This window comes from Magnolia sinica, chromosome 18 (assembly GCF_029962835.1).
Source record: "Magnolia sinica isolate HGM2019 chromosome 18, MsV1, whole genome shotgun sequence".
Classification (NCBI taxonomy): Eukaryota; Viridiplantae; Streptophyta; class Magnoliopsida; order Magnoliales; family Magnoliaceae; genus Magnolia; species Magnolia sinica.
Genome location: NC_080590.1, coordinates 3532991 through 3550775, shown reverse-complemented (window position 1 = coordinate 3550775; position 17785 = coordinate 3532991). Strand labels below are relative to the sequence as shown.

Sequence of the window (17785 nt, the reverse complement as noted above, 5' to 3'; positions counted from 1 at the left end):
CTGATTTGAAATCAAGTTGGGCTCAGTTTGAGCACATTCAGGTTGGGAATTTAGGTGGGGTTAGAATTGGAAACCTTAGGTTGGAATTCAGATCCGGTTAGGTTTCAAGTTGGGTCCTATTGAGGTTAGATTTGGCTCAAGTTGACCTCAACTCCACTCAACACACCCAAGTTGCAACCTTAATTGTGACACGTGTAGAGTGCATAATGTAAATGCATGTCTTTGTTGTGTATTGACACAAGTGATGCATGTTGGGTATTTGAATATTGATAGTGATACGTATATAAATATGAAAAGCTTGAACTAAGACAATCACACACTTGAATATTGATAGTGACACGTATATAAATATGAAAAGCTTGAGCTAAGACAATCACACATATGCACACTTGGCACACAAGACTTTATGCATAGGCCAATATATTCCCTTGTCACCTTCATTCCACCTTTTTCTACGAAGACATGCTATTATCGCTAATTGTTATGCTTTTAGGGGTTCCTGGATCTCATCTCGTTGTATTCCCATGCATAAATAGGCTTAACAGGTCAAGGTCAAGGGTTTCAACACCAGGTCAACAGTTCGAGTACCCATAGGCGGTGAAATCTCACCATAGCGTGAATGTATGGGTGTGTGTGTTAAATATATATTTATACCAACATGACTTTGATTGGAAATGGATTATTTTTTACTTTTAACTTAATATTGGTGTCTCCCTCAGCGAACACAAGGGATGCTTTTATAGAATCGGGGCCTTTTAAATTGTAAGGGCCACCGTTGATGAAATACAGAAAATCATTGATTAAACCATCCTAACCATCTAAATTGAGTAAAATAAATTTATTAATGATCAGTATTAGCAAGAAAAATCAGATGGTTAAGATCATTTGATCAGTGGCAATTTCCTGATATGTCCTATCAAAAATCAGAAAGTCCATAATGTAGTTAAAAATATGCAACATGTGGAATAGATGAGATGCCACAGCTTATAAGCCCAGAGTTGTTTTTATAGGAATGTGGACAGAATGATGTGTATGGCATACTCCATTCATCTGTTGGGTACTTGGGCAGCACTGGTTTAGACGCCCAAAAATGGGCTACACAAGACAATCATGGCCTTTCTACTCATGGCCCATTAATAAAAGATGGAGAAGATAACCAAAGTACCATTGGAGTAACCCCAAAATCTGATCAGTTAGCGCCCGTGCATTCTTCATAATAATATAACCCCATGATTCATTGATCCAGACTGTTGATCTGACCGGACCAATGTGGATAAGACGTTAATCAAATATCTCCCAATTTCTAACAATACCCAACTACTCATCTGGTCCTTTTTTCCATTTGAATGTGAACGTTAGGTCTATCAGCAGGAGTTATTGCACCGTCCTTGGCATTCAACAGGCTGGGCCTGAAGTTGGCTTCCACCAGATTTTGAATCGTTGAGGTTGGGCCTATTCAAAATTTTGTTTTTGCCAGGCCCATTTACAGCTTTAAGTGGTAATGACGGCCCACTCTACATCAGAAGTAACCCCAGAATCGGATCAGTCACGGACCGTTTGACATCTCTCATCTAATTCAATAAGAGTTAGAGAATTAAAGACTTCATTGTAGCACTTGTTTTACCGTAAGCTATTTTGGTAAAAATCACTTTTTCCAGCTTTTTTATGAGTAGTTGATGCTATACCCCTTCAATCTTCATGCCTCTCACCTTGGATGTGGGCCAGACATTGGATACGGATCATCATCATGTGGAGCTCAACTTTGATGTGGACCATCGGTCCTGTAGGCCACACCTTCGTAGTGGGCCATCCATCATTCAGGGTCCGCCTTGAATGTGGGCCACCCATCATTAGGGACTAACCGAAGGTGTGGGCTATCCATCATTCAGGGTCCGCCTTGAATGTGGACCATTCATCATTAGGGACTAACCTTCGATGTAGACTGCCCATATATGCATGCCCTGATGTCGGTCATCCATCATGTGGGGCCCTACTATGTACACTGCCCATCACATCACATGAAGCCCACATTTGATGTGTCCATCCTATGGGCCGCACCTTCGAATTGGGTTCTCCATCATGTGGGGCCCACCATGGATGTTGGCCATTATCATTATGGGCTGACGTTTCATGTGGACTGTCCATTCTGGGGGCCCACATTGATGTGGGCCGTCCATCATGCAGGCCACACTTTGATGTGGCCCATTCATCATGTGGGGCCCACCTTTGATGTCCACCATCCGTCATGTGAGGTGCACCTTTATGGATCATCCATCATGTCGGACCACTTTGAATATGAGCCGTCCATCATGCAAGACGTTGGATGTGGTTCGTCCATCATACCGCCACACTTTGATGTGGGTCATCCATCACGTGAGGCCCACTCCATCCATCATGTGTTCACCTTAATGTGGTCCATACATCATGCAGGCCACCACCTTTCATGTGGGTTGTCCATCAAGTGGGCCCACCTTCAATGTCTTACGGGCTCATCTTTGATGTGGATCGTCCATCAGGTACTGCCCACTTGATGTGGATAGTACATCATGTGGGGCCTACATTTGAGGTGAAACTTGCATTATGTGGACCATTCATCATGTGGGCCCCACCTTCAAGTAGGTGAGAGAGATTTTAAGAGGGTAATTTTGAATATACATACAGCTCTGGCCTGGGTTTTGGATGGCTCAGCTTAAGGCACCATGTGCATGTGTATCATCGCTCTACACACAAGATTATCGATGTTCTCAGCTGATATATGAAACCCTCTTCTTTTTCTTTTTAATATGTTAAGCTAATGGTGTGCGCACATTGAGGCCATACTTCAGTAATCCAGACCATTAGCCTGTTGCACAAGCTGTGGATGGCCCATGCCACCAAAATTTGCTGATAATGACAATTTTAATCACTAGATCTTTGCCACCCAGGCCATCTATGATGCAACCCACTAGATGAACGGTTCAAAACACACTTTTGTGGGACACAGGTGGTGAGACTTGGGCCTCATGGCATTAAAAGCAAGACACTAGAGCATCGCTGAACAGCGCTGAAAATCCAAGATTCATTCTCATAACATAAAATCCATCCACCTGAGGAGCCGTCCTACTAATTAATTCAAAATGAGTAAAAGCAAAAAAGGAATGATAAATGATGGATGGATGAAAACTCACAACCACTGGCAGGAAGAGAAATTCCTGTGGGCCATCAGAACTTGCGCTTGGCCAACCCCATGTCACGAAGCTCCCAAAGAGGTTTACCTTCCTTGGTGATGTCATCCTTTATCGCCCCTTGAATCCTTTTGACGATAAAGAAATACTGGTGGCCACGAAAAAATAAAAAAAGGATGTAAAATTTTTCTTTTCATAATAGAAAAGAGGACTAATCAGAACATCATACAAAAAATCTGCCTATAAAATGGGCCTTGGCATGAGGGATAAGCGCTCACCTATCCATAAAATGAAAACGTTGGACCCCACCTTGAAAATCGCCCTTCTCAAAAATCAGGCCAATCCAGTCACAGGTGGGCTATGCCTGTATCTTGAGTCAGATTGACTGTTGTCCATTGGTTCCAACAGTGTGGCCTATCCGATGAGCAGCCGGGTTTTTGTGCCTAGTGATCTTCATGGTGGGGCCTACTGCTTTTGGATGTCCTACATTATTATGTCCACAGGATACAGTTCTCACCGTGAAGACGCCCAGGCCAAAAAAAAAAAATGAAAAAAAAGAAAAAAGAAAAAAAAAGGGAGAGGCTTTGGGCTGGTCCATTGATTAGGTGGGAAATGCAACCCTGGTCTGTTTGAATGGCATGGTTAAGATCGTGCACCTGTGCGGCACTTTCTTTTCACAACCAAATGGTAAGAATGTTTTTGCTTTGCAAAATTTATGCATTTCACATGATGATGACTCAGTGGCATACCTGAAAGGCGAGAATAAAAGGTATGAGGAACTTTCCCCTCTCATTTGGATTGGGCCCTTCAATTAACTTCATATCAACAAGGATTGCTTTGCTGCCATTGGACACAACGCCTGTGATCGTTTTCAAAAGGCTTGGAATCCATGCAGTGCCGTCTGGAAGAATCTGCATTTCCAATGATAATCAACTTAGAGAGAGAGAGAGAGAGCTGGAGAGAGAGAGAGAGAGAGAGAGAGAGAGAGACCTTTTCGCCACTGTCATTTGTCTTGCATCTTCCACTGTTCTCAACCAAAACGACTGGAATTGCAGAATCCTGCAACATTACTTGTAAGAGAATTAATTTACCATTCAAGAAACAGTCATAAGAGAGCTCTTTTACAAAGAAAACAACAATCAAGCATCAGCACCTAGGGAGCTGTTTCAGCTAATGATCTAGATAGAACTTTGCCAAGCCCTCCACAAACCGACAATGTGCAAAGCAGGCACATATGTAGGAGATCCAAGTAGTCCATTAGGTGGATCCCATTGTATAGATGCCATGGGCCAAATATTCGGGACATTCATCAGGTTGGCTATAATATCTAGAGACATGTGGATGGCTATAAAAAAGTCACCCAAGTTTTCTCAGCCATCCTCTTGTTTTGTGAACTGTCCCAAGTGATAACTAGACCAACCTGATTTTTTGGTTCGGGGCATCTACACAGTGCAAATCCACCTGATGGACAAATTGGCACTGGTGCCCATGTGCCACGTTGGCAAATGTGGTGCTGCATAGAGGAGCTGCAAAGACCTGTGGACTTGGCGAACTTCATCTGTAAATGCTAGTTACAGTTTGTTAGCTGGATAATTGATCACGTGGACAACATGTCCCTAGGAGGCGTTCGGTCCCTCTGGGGTAATGACTATTACAATGCAGTAGTGTGAATACTTTTAATTTTCTTTTCTTCCTCTTCAATATTTTAAATTGGACAAGGCATGAGAATGCTTGGACATTTGCCTTTGATCTTGTTCAGATCAGGGAGCTCATGTCAATGCTCAACATTTCAATTTCGATCTTGTGCAGATGAGGAAGTTCATGTTGATGCTCAACATTTCAATTTCCTCAATCTTGAAGGTTACTAATTTTGGGGCCTATTTCAAGCCAAATAGGGCGCTATGCATATATCCCTGTTTTTCAAGATGAGCCGTCGGTTCCCTTGTAATGAGGGTATTATATAATGCTCACGCATTGCACCTACCAATCAGACTTTTAAGTTTGTACAAGTGGGGCATGGTTTGGTGATTCAAAGTGTTACATGATGGACCTCACCATGCATAGCCACACCCAAAAATCCATCAGATAGGACGAGACTAGTCACTGTTGCACAAAGCACGAAGCAAAGTAGCAACAGATTCGGCTGTAGGAGCGAGGAAGGGACTGTTTCAAAATGTTAGCAAGTATGAACAGCTACATTGCAGGAGCAGGAGAACAAGTCTGAAGTGGGATTCGAAGCAGGAGTAGACCTGGTTAGAAGGGTTGTCCAACTAGGCATTCCCAGCCATCAAATATTTGGATGTAACCATTGTTCGGTTTTCTTTCTTAAACATATAGTTCTATGATCATATAAAACTAGCAAACACAAATTTTTAAACACCATTTTGGATATGGGTGGCAATGAGTAGGGGTTTTGGGTCAGGTCGGGATCAGCTCGAGTCAGACCCATTTACTAAACAGTAGGGGGTGCAACTTGCGCAGGCTGGGCTAGGTCAAGGGTCAACCTGAGCCCAACCCAACCTCAAGAGGACCCAAACCACAACCCAACCCGACCTGAATTCTAACCTGAGGTGCCCCAATCCAAATTCCTCTAAACTCAACCCAATCCAACTTGACCTAAATACATGTGATTATTCCTAACCAGACCTGAATTTATACAACCCAAACCGAACCCCAGGGTTAGTGTTTTCCAACCCAAACATGATCTAAGCACCTTGACACCCAACCCAAACTTGGGTTGGGTCAATCAGATTCATCATCCATGTTAACCTGAACCCAAGTAGCAGCCCTACTAAACAGGCCAAAAATTCTAGCCTAAACTCAACCCATGATCCATTACCCTGTAGCCTAACCCAACCTACTTCAAGTTCATCAAGCCCAGGCCCGATCAAACCCCCATTTAATTGTAATTGGGACGGGCTCAACTGACACCGAACCAACCTGCCAAGACCCAACTTTAGTATAACAAAGGGAATATGAAGCTAAGGGTATGCCCAGCCCTCCCCAAGAATTGGATACATTATTTAAAAAAAAAAAATTAAAAATAAAAATCATCTATATATTATTTTGTTTAGGTTTTGTTGTTGGGTCAGGTCGGGTCATCTGGCCCAACCCATTGATAACCTATGCGGGGAGGTTAGTCAGGTAGGTTCAACCCAAGCTTGACATATTTACTTGATGGGCCACATTAAAGGCCAAGCCCAACCTGCTACCCATTTATCTTGGAAGGAACCTGCCTCAAAAGTCAAGCAGGCCAGTTGACCAGAGGGCCGACCTGACCCAATGTCACACCAAATTTTGACCGCATTATTGCAACCCGAATTGACTTTATGGAAAGGAACAAATGTGTACTCACATGGGAGGGAAAAAATAGAGGAAGAACTATTGTACCTGGAATTCTTGCTTTTTAATCCGTGCTCCCAAACGAACAACTTTAAGAAGTGCTTCTGTCCTTTTGGTGAAGAAGTCATCATAATTTAATCCATCCGGTGGTGAAAGTTGAGCATGAGTGAGGACAACGACACCTCTCTGCCATATTCCTTTGCCAAAACTGTCTGTGATAGCTTTAATGACCTGCCTATCCAAATTATCCACCCTATATGCATCTAACCGATCCACGAATAGTAGAACATCAATAGTCCTATTCAAAAGGAACCTGTAATTCCAACGTGAGTCAAAATTAAATAACTTTAATAGAAGAAAGACTGTCTTTGGATGCACTTTTTAATTGAATTGCAATAACTACTCCAATAAAAAGGCTATTTGTAACAAATTAGGCCCCAAAATAACAGTTACATAGCATGACTTTCAAGCTGGGCTTGAAAGGAATGAGACTGCAATTCAATGACCGCTTTTTTACTTTTTTTCAATGAATGACAACATTTTGTTGGAAAGAGAACAACGAAAGAAAATGCAAGGGAACTGCATCAAAGGGAGTTAGGATGATGAGAAATCATCCTCCCCCTAATGAACTAGACTCAGCCCCCAACTCTCCTTCCATATCATTTCTATAACACTCCTCAAAAGCCTTTGACCACAAAGCTCAAGAGATGAGCTTCCTTCTTGCCCAAGAACCTCTCCTGAAGATTCCACCTTGTTATTAAGCATTTTGTTGTTCTTCCCTACCAAATTGCCCACAATGTCATTAGCATGGATAGCCTCCATGGAATCTTTCCCCTTTTTCCACGACACCACCAATTCCATGACAATTATGGTTTTAAATAGCAATTGTGGAGTGTGACATGGCCGGAGACCGAAACCACTAATGACTCGCTCACCCTAACCTGTTCCATTGTCATCTGTTATGGTTGTTTTGGTCCCTGTTTCAGTGTGGTGACTCGTCCCAATACAACCAAAGCCGATGCGACTCAGGTGAAGCCATGACATAGAGGACAATACTTAGAATTGTGATTCGAATAAGGCACCAATGGACCTTGGCACCATCTGTACCATCCCACAGAGTTTATTAATCCCCCACAACACCTACATCTTAGAAGCACAATGCATGAACAGATATTCCACAGTTTCTGCACCACCCAAACATAGAGGCAACCATTGCCTGCTTCTGAGATCTGTCAGCACATTATACCTGCCTGCTAACTAAGAAAAGGCAATCACTTAGGACGGACCTTGGCAAGGCTAGATCGAAGTTGCGTGTACCCACTAATCTTCACCTTGGCAAGGTTAGATCGAAGTTGTGGGTGCTCACTATTCTTCCCCCTCCCCCAAAATGAGGCATAGAATGATTTAACCAAGAATTGCTCTCACAATTCAAGGCTCTGACTCCACCTACCCTTATCACTAGGAACCATCCTTTCCATAGGCACCAGATTATCAATTCCCGTCCCTCAAATATCTACCAAAAATTAGAATTCACATTGTCTGTCTAATCTCCTGAAAACACATAAAAGTTTACTTGGGTGCAAATCCGGATCCTTCCCATCTCGATACTTGGGGCCTCCTATGTGTATCAGTCGGACATCAAAGAGTCTTTCTGCTGGTTTGTGCCTTTCTGCTGGGTTGCAAGCAAGGACAAAATGCTCACTATTCATCATCTTCGACACTAACAGAATCCTAGTAAATGGGTGCTATTTGTGTTTGACAGAAGAAACCATGGACCATATCCTCTTTCATTGTCCTCTCACTCTATTTTGATCAAGATTCTTAGCCTCTTTTGCATCCACTGGGTCATGGCAGAATCGGTGTAAAACCTGCCTGAAGCATGGAAGCTACAAATCTTCTCAGTGAAAGGTAAAATCCTGTGGCAGCAATCTCTTCTTGCAATCTGGTGGGCCTTATGGAAGGAGAGAAATCAACGGGCCGTTCGTCATAGATCCCAATCTCTGGAAAGGGTGACTGAAAGTGTTAAAAATCTTACTATCTGGGGCACATCAGTGTGCAAGGTGTCCTCAAGGGAAGATATGGCCAGGATGTACAGAGGTTGGATGGCAGTTTTGGAAGACCAGAGCCTCCTATTTCTGGTTGGAGCACATGGATTCCTCCCGAAGGCTTGTGGAAACTAAATGTAGATGGTACTTCACATAGGAGGGTCCTTGCGTAACAGCTCGGATGAAGTAGGCTTTCTCAGGTCAAGTGGGTAATGCAGACTCTAATGAAGCTAAGGTGTGTGTGATCTGGTTCGGCCTGAAACAATAGCCAAGTAGGGAATGCTCCCCAGTCTATCGTTGAGGATGACTCATCTCTAGCCATCAGTTGGGCCATTCTTTGTTGCCCTATTCCCATGGTTGGCCCGATGGATGGAGGAAATTAGGGAATTAAGAGAAACTATCTCAGTTTCTTTTATTCATGTCAAAAGGGAGCCAAATGCAGTGGCTGATGACTTCACTAGGAAGGAGTGTGGTTTGCCTTCTGTTGCAATTGAGGATACTTTGCCCCCTTTTAATGTTGCTCTGCTTTTGGGATTCTCTTGAATGTGACTTGGGCTATGCCAACCACCATTCAACAGTTATGCGAAGCCTGGAAAGTTCGTTTTCTCAGCAATGAGCAGAGAAGTATTAGGAATGTTACCCTTCAAAAGAAAAGGAAGAATTGGAATATTTGTTTAGTGGCCATCCTTCGGATTCATGGTGAAAGTTATCGCAAAAGTTGGACACCGGTTGCTGACCTGATGCAGCCCCTGTCCTTTATCCAGGCTTGAGACTAGCAATGAGAGAAAAAACTCTCGCAGGTGCTATGTCATAGACCATACATAGGTTGATTACAATCAAGCACCATCTAATAGTACATTACATAAGTTGCTTACCATGGGGAACTGGAGTTATGGCCCGTGATAGAGTGGAGTGGCGGAAAAGGATTCGTGTAGCTGACCCCAATTAGTTGGAATAAGGCTTAGATGATGATGGATGATGATGATGAGCAATCCTTTGGACTCCTTTGAAGGAGAGGAACAATCGTACCTTTAATGACATTCACAAGTAGAGGTGTACACGAGTTGATCCGAGTCGAGCTTGGCACAGCTTGACTCGGCACGGCCACTTGCTGACCTCAGCTCGGACTCGGCTCGGCTCAGTCCTCGAGCTTGACTGGCTAGCTCAGCTCGGTTCGATCAACAACTCGGGTCAGTTCGAGCCGAGTTCATCTGTGCAGCATTTTCACAAACGCATAAACTGCACTTTCAAAATCTCGTTGTATGTAAAACAGCAGCAATGGATTTACAGGTATTTCATCAAACACCTTTTAGACAACATAAACATCAAGAAAAAAAGGGTTTTTGTTTCATACACGTACCTTCCTTGCCACCAGCCACACTTCATTGAGTCGTTTCATCAAACAATTGGTGAGCAACAGCAATATCAAAGTAACAGAATCACCGAACTAAATTGATCCGAGTTCGATTCAAGTTGGGTTCGATCCGAGTCGAGTCGAGCTCGGGCAAGCTCGAACTCGGTTCGAAATTTTTTCGAGCTCAAAAAATCAGCTCGACTCGACTCGAACTCAGTTTCGAACCGAGTCGAATCGAGCTTTTTCGAGTCGAGTCGAGCGAGTTACCAAGCTAACTCTGCTCGTGTACAGCCCTATTAACAAGCCAATCCCTTCGACCATTGTTAGAATTGAACATCTTGTTTTCTCCTGGACGTAGGCATTGGGTTTTCTCTCTCCCTTGTCACTTGGGGAACGTCCCCTCATTTGACTGGTTTTGGTGTATATTTTGGCTTCCTTGTTTTGGCCTTCTAGCCTTCTAATGCAAGGGCATTTTCGAACCAGTCTTGAGTGGGGCTGCCTATGGGATGCAAGGGCACACTCGGAGTGGGCGGCCCGTGTGAAGTAGGTGGCTCGTATGAAGTGGAGCCCATGAGAGGAGTTCGGCTAAGGTCCTAACCCATGGGATGTGGGACCTAGGTAATGAAATAAAGGGATTGATTCGCCATGCACTATCAGTTCAAGCTTTTAGAACAAGTGCTTAGTTGTCCTACATCAAAGTGGTATCAAAGCGGGAGCCGGGAGGTCTCGTGTTGAAGACTCCTAACCGGGGGTGATTAATGCAAGGACATTTTCACACCGGGCTTGAGTGGGATTGCCTGTGGGATGAAAGGGCACACTCTGAGTGGGCAGCTCATGTGAGGTGGGTGGTTCAGAACCCATGTGAAGTGGGGCCCTACCCCGTACAATTGGGAAGGAAAATCAATGGAGCGGTCTATCATCAAACTAGGTTTCTCCTAGATCTAATACGAGCTCCGGCTGCAAATCCTTAACCACCCCTTCAGAAAATTGTTCTTCCAACCAAAAGACAGCTTTCATAATAAAATCCGTGAAACCCTATATTGAGATGACAGCTGTTGGTAGCGGTACGGCGGTAGCCCTCACACTCCCCATACTTGCAAGTACTCACCAGCTTCCAGGAACTGTCAATCCCTTTTCCAAACCTCCAAAAGAAGCCATTTCAATGGCTTACCCTCACAGCCTCACCCCATTCATAAGAAAACTTGTGCATGTCCTCTTTTATAGAACTTGCTTCTCCAACTTAATCTCATGACAATGAAACAACCGCATGAAACAGGTCGACTTATTAGACAGACGACTCGATCGCACAGATGAGATGTGAACCTGAAAAGATAAACAGATGCCTTCCCAGCTGAAAGCTTTCTCCTCCATCCTTCCAATCACTGGTCCAAAAGGCACTCCGTCGTCGATTTTCCCAGACAAAAAAAGTAGACTGAGATAGTGGATGCCAGTTCAAGGGTTACTTCTTCCTTATAAATACTAAGGCAATACATTCTTTTCTATTGAACAAATTATTGCATTCAGTTCAACAGCACCTCCATGCTTAAAAGATGAAGAAAGAACACAAAATCTTTCTAGACTGTTAATACTAGGAAGACAAAAAAAAAAAAAGCATCCGCAGCACAATAGCCTATCCCATCAAAAGAGAGTCCCATACAAAACAACACATGTTGCTCGAGTACCAACCGCTTTATGATCTCAAGAGCGTGTTCATTGACATATCCTCCTTCCACAAGCCCAGGAGTATCGATGATGTTTAGTGTAAACCCTGACCGCGTGCGGGAATAAATCATGGGTCTCAGCACTTCTGACTGCATGGAACATAAGAAGATTTTAAAAAAATAAAAATAAAAATAAAAAATACTAATAATAAAAAATAAAAAAGACAAACACAACACAAAAGCCTTGCAAGGGCTAACCAACTGCAACAACCAAATTTCATGTAATAATTTCACAAAACAAATTTGCAAAAACAGAATCTATGCCAAATTGTATAAACATTAACCCAGTCATTGACAAACACAGACCTGGAAAGCACTGACAGCAGCCGCCCGTTCCCCTAAGATGGAATTTACAGTTGAAGATTTCCCAACACCGCCTTTTCCCATTACAAGAATCGTCAATGCGTTTACATTCTATACAAATTACCAGAAACATTTCAATAACTAAGACAAGTGGAACATGGTATGAAGAGGGTATATGACGAAATTGAGTAAAGTGAAAGAATCAGACCTCTTGCAATAATTTACCCAACAGCTCAAGCAATTTTGTCTGAGTGGCAGGAGGGAACTGCTGAATTCCAGTCCATTCACGGTTTAGCTGAGCTGCCATTGAGCCGTATTCTAAAAAATCCAAGTTACGAGCTTTCAGAATAGATCAAATATAAATTAAATATACAATCCCATCAATGCAACTGATAAAAGACCAAGATACTGAAAAAGGGGTGTTATACAATGCTTAGGCCAAGAGTATCTACAGTAAGTGTGGTTTTTCAGTTTGAACAAGTGAGGACCATGGTTCAGTGATCCAAGTCATCGACTGCCTGGGATGACCAATGCACCAAAAATCCCCAGATTGAAATATCATATTCACTGGATCTTAGGATATTTTCAGTGCATGGGCGATTAAGAGTGGGGATGAGTTAGGGGGATGAGTTAGGCAAATAACATCAACCTGTAGATCACTTAATCATGGGCCTACTTGTACCAACTGAAAAACTGAATACTGTAGAAACTCTCAAGTTTAGCATGTATCGAGGATTCTTCTTCTTCTTCCTCTTTTTTTTTTTTTTGAAGGATAGCATTGCATCAAGGTTCAAAATATCATGTGAACATATCGTATTGCTCACAGAAGTTATCAGATAAATCCCCAATATGGTATGATCCATTCCAATATTATCAACATTGAGCGATTTTGGGAGAAAGAAATAGCTAATGTTTTTGGAACGTTAGTGGTTCAATCTGGGGGGTCGTTCTTTGGGTTCAGTTGTATGTCAGGGATTGGGACCCTAAGGGGGTGCCCTTGCATTTCTTTTTTTTTTCCTCATTTTCTTTTTGGTTTTTCTACTGTTTCTGTTTTGTTTTGCTGTCCTGGTGGCTTTTAATAAATTGCATTATCTTTCAAAACACATATATTATCAACATCGGGGTGATATTGAATTCCATTAAAATTACCTGGGTTGGATTGTACCCTATACATTTGTATCCAGAGTGATCAACAATACAAATGGATACAAATGGTATATTTTTTTAAAAATAAATTTTGATACCCTGACCTATGCTTTCGGATATTTGGACATTGCATTGTATAACATTGAAAAAAAAAAAAAGACTAGTTTTTTTTTTTTGAGAGGCAATAAGGAGAATTCATTAAGAAGAATAACCGAGAGGGGAGAATACAGCCCGCTGAGGTAGCGAACTGAAACCCCCAGGGACAAACGAAAAAAAAAAAAGAAAAACAAAACAGAAAAAGAAAAGCAAACAGAGAAAAAAGAAAGCCTGCAGGAAGAGCAGCGCCACTACTCCCCGATAGCTTTATCGGGCACAAAGGGGGTCCTGCTGAGATTGACAGAATCACAGGCCCATTCGAACACGAGCTGATGAACTCTGTTTTTCACCCAAACCACCTGATGAGAAGCATCTCTAAAACAGCGGCTATTTCTCTCTTCCCAGATAGCCCACCAGGCAGCTAGAAGGGCCATCCTCCAAACTGAAGAACCGACATTGCCGAGGGAAACACCATGCCAGGCTTGAAGAAAAAAAGACTAGTTTACAAAAGAAACCCTTTAGTGAAGAAACCATTTTGACATCAAGAAAAGACGATTCCACTAGACAATGTAACCATGATAAGCCCAGCTGATGAAAACCCAAAAATAGGCTAGTGCACAGTTCAAAAGCACCGAATAACTAATTCATAAATATATCCAAAGAGAAGGAGAAATCCATTATAAAAAAAAAAAGAGCATATTTGGCATCGATCAAAGGTAACAGCAGTAACGGGCAAACCCCAATCAACCCAGTTGTTGAATGTACTGAAGAATGCATAAAATTACCAAATTGAAACCAAAAAGAAAGAAAATCAAGGGAAGCTGCAAAAAGAAAAGGATTCCAACAGCTAATTTACAGTAGGAATTCTAGAATGCTCCCATGAAACCACTGTTTTTCGTACAGGCCAGCATCGCCGGCTTCAGTGATCAAGACCAGTCCTGTGGTGGGACCCAATGTGGATAAGCAAGTCAGTAAAAGACTGCCACGCCTAGTAGTTCTAGCCATCCAATTTTCAGCCTCCAAATGGTTGGCTAGAATTAAGTACACTTGACAATCCACATGCAACAACATAACACCCGCCCATACAAAGGCTGCAATTGCCCTATGGAGGAAATTCCTGGCCCATCATCCATCCACAGTGAGACGTCAGATGAACAGTCCGGATCACTGGGAGGTGGCCCAACCTGGACAGAATGCCATCCTGAACTAAAACATCTGTAGTTCAAGCGAGCACTCCACAGTGCCCTCATACAAAAGACTCGGAGGAATTACATGATCATTGGTGCTCATGGTTCTGTAATCAAGACTGTTCATAGACTGTGCTCCGGAAATCACCGCGATGGGGCAACCGTAGCCTTTCAAGTTATATGGTTAACAAGAGAAATATAGCAACGGTCCACATCCAACTAAAAGGAGGTACAATATTGGTGGTCAGGATCTTCCAATCTGAGAGTTCCAGAGCATGGTCCATCAACCATGGCCTCAGTAACCCAATGGTCTAGATTATTAGATGTTCGAACTAAAAAGCCAGTATGTTGGGCATGCACTCGGTCGAGGATTGCATAACTACTGTGTACATAAAAACTCTAGAAAGGCCTTAATGTGTCATTTGATTACTTGAGGACTCAATTCCAGGATAAAAATTCCCTGAGAAATTGATTCTATTAGTGGTATTGGCGACCAGGAATTTGATTATGTGGAATCCAGAAAATGAGTTTGCATGCTGAGAAAGAACTTCCAGGAACTCTACTGTGTATATTCATAGTGGAGTGAGATTGAAGAGGTAAACCATATCAACTATGCCAGCATGAAATACGTGTAGGACAATCACTGGGTTGGGCTCATGGTAAGAAAGCCTTTGCCCAAAAACTTAAGGCACTTCAAATCATAGGTGGCCAACGCAAAAGTAGGCCCACTAATCTCATAATGAGGTGGAACTAATGGACAGCTATCCAAACCATCCAAATTGTGGGTTCCACTATGAACGAAGAACATCTCCTAAATCACACGGATCTGGCAATACCAAGCATACAATAAACAACTAAAAAAATGGATGGATAAAAATAAAATAGTGAGTGGTCCAAATTAAAAAATCAGGAAGGTTAATATTCGACTCTTTAAGTGCCATGCATGATTGCTGCAGTCCATCCATTTGAGTGTTCATCTATAATTCTTGTATTTTAAATGTGCTGAAAATTGAATGTGGATGTGAAATGAAGTTGAATAGTTTTGGGTCACATGCACATATGGTGTGTTAGCTAGAAATATGAAATTCGTGGGCCCACTTTTGTAGGCCACCTGATTATTGCAATGCCTAATTTTTCGCCAAGGCTATCTTACCATGGACCCAACACAACGACTGTCTGAATGTCATGTTGGGATAGTTGGAAAGATTTACCTCTTCAAGCTCGCTCTTCCATGAATATATACAGTAGAATTCACGACCATTCTTTACCAGCATGAACACATAATCAATTCCAGGTTGCCAGATGTAACTGGAAGAATAAAATTCTCGGGGAATTTGTATCCTGAAATTGAATTCTTAAGCAAATCCTAAATTCTCGGACGAAGAGAAGAAGGCAAATTCTCCAACTTTGGGAAACGTGCCTCCGAGAAACGTCTAAAACAAGGGTACTGTTCACATCGGATGAGAAAGAAAGCTGTAGAAGCGCGTTCCGTTTCGGGAAGAGGCGGATTCGAAACGCGTGTTACGGAAAGGAATCGACAGCGGTTAGGGTTTTAGAGAGAAAGAGAGAGGGATGCTAGGGATTTTACCTGCGAAAGAGGGCGCTGCCTATGTTGGGGAAGAGAGCTTAGAAGAATTTCGGAGGCTCTCCCAGAGAAGAATGGGAGAATGAGGAGCTTTTTATCAGGTTGGGCAGGGAAGAGGGTTTTATGAGGATTTGCACGAGGGCTACAAACGGGCCGGGCCTGGGTTCGCTTCTGCCCGGGCCTGTTCGCGATGTTAATTTTGCTCGGGTCGGGCGGACGCCGCTTGCCGGGGCGCGGATTGGAAACTGCCTCCACAGGACCTAGCCAGAAGCAGTGGGGACTGAACTCTGTGGAAAACTGCTGAGGACCCACGTGATGCTTATTTACCATCCAACCTATTCATAAGATCATATGTAACTGTAATAAAAGAAAAAATAAATATTAGCTTGATCCATAACTTTCATATCCTTATAAAGTTTCGACAATGGGCTTTAAATCCCCCACCGTTTCATGTGGTGTGATCTATTTAAGCCTTCAAGTTGCTTTCTTTCTAGGCTTATGCCTTAAAATGATCTATCAAAATAAATGGATGGTGTGAATAAAATATATAGATCATAATGGACTCCAAAAGGCTCTAATATGTTCGTCTATCTCTAATTATGGGGTAGCAATGGGCTAGGAGGACCATGGCTTGGCCCCCCTATACTTGGACTGAGGATTGGGCCAAGTCTGAAATCTCACCTGGGCCTTCTTCTAACGATTAATGACACTTATTTACAGTTTTGCATTGATATACATGTGTTGTTTATCCACACAATTTATCTATTTTGGATCATTATATTAGAACATGAGCCAAAAATTAAGTGAATCTAAATCTTCAGTAGACCACATGAAAATATCAGTGATTGAACTTCCTCCATCAAAAACTTCCCAAGACCCACTGTAGTGTTTATTTGTATCCGAACTGTTGATTAAGTCACATAGACCTGGATGGATGAAGGATATCAACTTTGATTGAAACTTTTGTAGCCCCCAATGAGGGGGTGTTCAATCACCATTATTTTGTGTAATGTTGTCCACATGAGATATGGATTTATGTCTTTTTTGGGCTCATGCCCTAAAATTAGTGGGTATGGGCCCGTAGAACACCATCACTAATGTAGAAGGCAAAGCCTCGCTTCACTAACTATCACACTGCCGGAAGTGACATGACCAGTTTATGTGTGGCCCACCATGATATATGTGTTGTATCCACACCGTCCATCCATTTGGCGAGATCATTTAAGGACATGAGCCTAAAATGAAGCACATCCAAAGCTCAAGTAAACCCATTACAAAAAAATAATGGGACAATGGCAACCATTGTTGAAACCTTTACAGTGCCCACCATGACGTTTATTTTAAATCCAACCTATTTATAAGTTCACAAAGACATTAACAAAGGAAAAACACAAATATCAGCCTGATCAAAAAATCGTGGCCCAAGAAGTTTTGAATGGTAGGTATTCAATCCCCATTTGTTTTTTGCAGTGGGTCCACTTGAGCTTTGTATTGACCTTGTTCTTTAGCTTATTCCCTATAATGATTTCTTTAAATGGATGGATCGTGCGGATACAACACATATAACATTGCGCTGGATCAAGGCTGTGCCAGTGTGATGTTTATATGCTAATCAAAACACAAATATAATCCCAGTTCTAAAACTTCGCTGGCTTCTACGAGGTTCCCACTGTGGCACTCAACGCCTGCTGTTTCTCGTGGTGCAGCAGACTCTAGTTTTTAATTTACCTGATTTTTTAAGATAATGTAAGTTGGTGCAACTGACGGAAAGAAAGGATATAACACATAGATTATAGTGGAGATTATAGCGGAAAACATAGAGCAAGGGCGCAGATTAGCTAT

General features: G+C 42.4%; 1 protein-coding gene across 1 annotated transcript; it reads right to left on the bottom strand.

The window, feature by feature from the left end:
* Window positions 1–2984: 2984 nt before the first annotated feature.
* On the bottom strand, window positions 2985–16083 carry LOC131232257 (translocase of chloroplast 34, chloroplastic-like). The gene is made up of 8 exons (XM_058228485.1): window positions 15947–16083; window positions 12138–12247; window positions 11933–12040; window positions 11592–11716; window positions 6555–6819; window positions 4155–4223; window positions 3914–4075; window positions 2985–3312 (listed from the first exon to the last, which is right to left on the bottom strand). Exons 2-8 carry the CDS (start codon window positions 12234–12236, stop codon window positions 3202–3204), a joined length of 939 nt encoding a protein of 312 aa, XP_058084468.1. The 5' UTR covers window positions 12237–12247; window positions 15947–16083; the 3' UTR covers window positions 2985–3201.
* Between the last annotated feature and the right edge of the window lie 1702 nt (window positions 16084–17785).

Coding starts and splice junctions, on each gene's coding strand:
- LOC131232257 (XM_058228485.1), bottom strand. CDS start 12,236: ATGGCAGCTCAGCTAAACCGTGAATGGACTGGAATTCAGCAGTTCCCT. Junction 12,041..12,137: donor TGGGTAAATTATTGCAAGAG/GTCTGATTCTTT, acceptor TAATTTGTATAG/AATGTAAACGCATTGACGAT. Junction 11,717..11,932: donor CTGCTGTCAGTGCTTTCCAG/GTCTGTGTTTGT, acceptor TGTTCCATGCAG/TCAGAAGTGCTGAGACCCAT.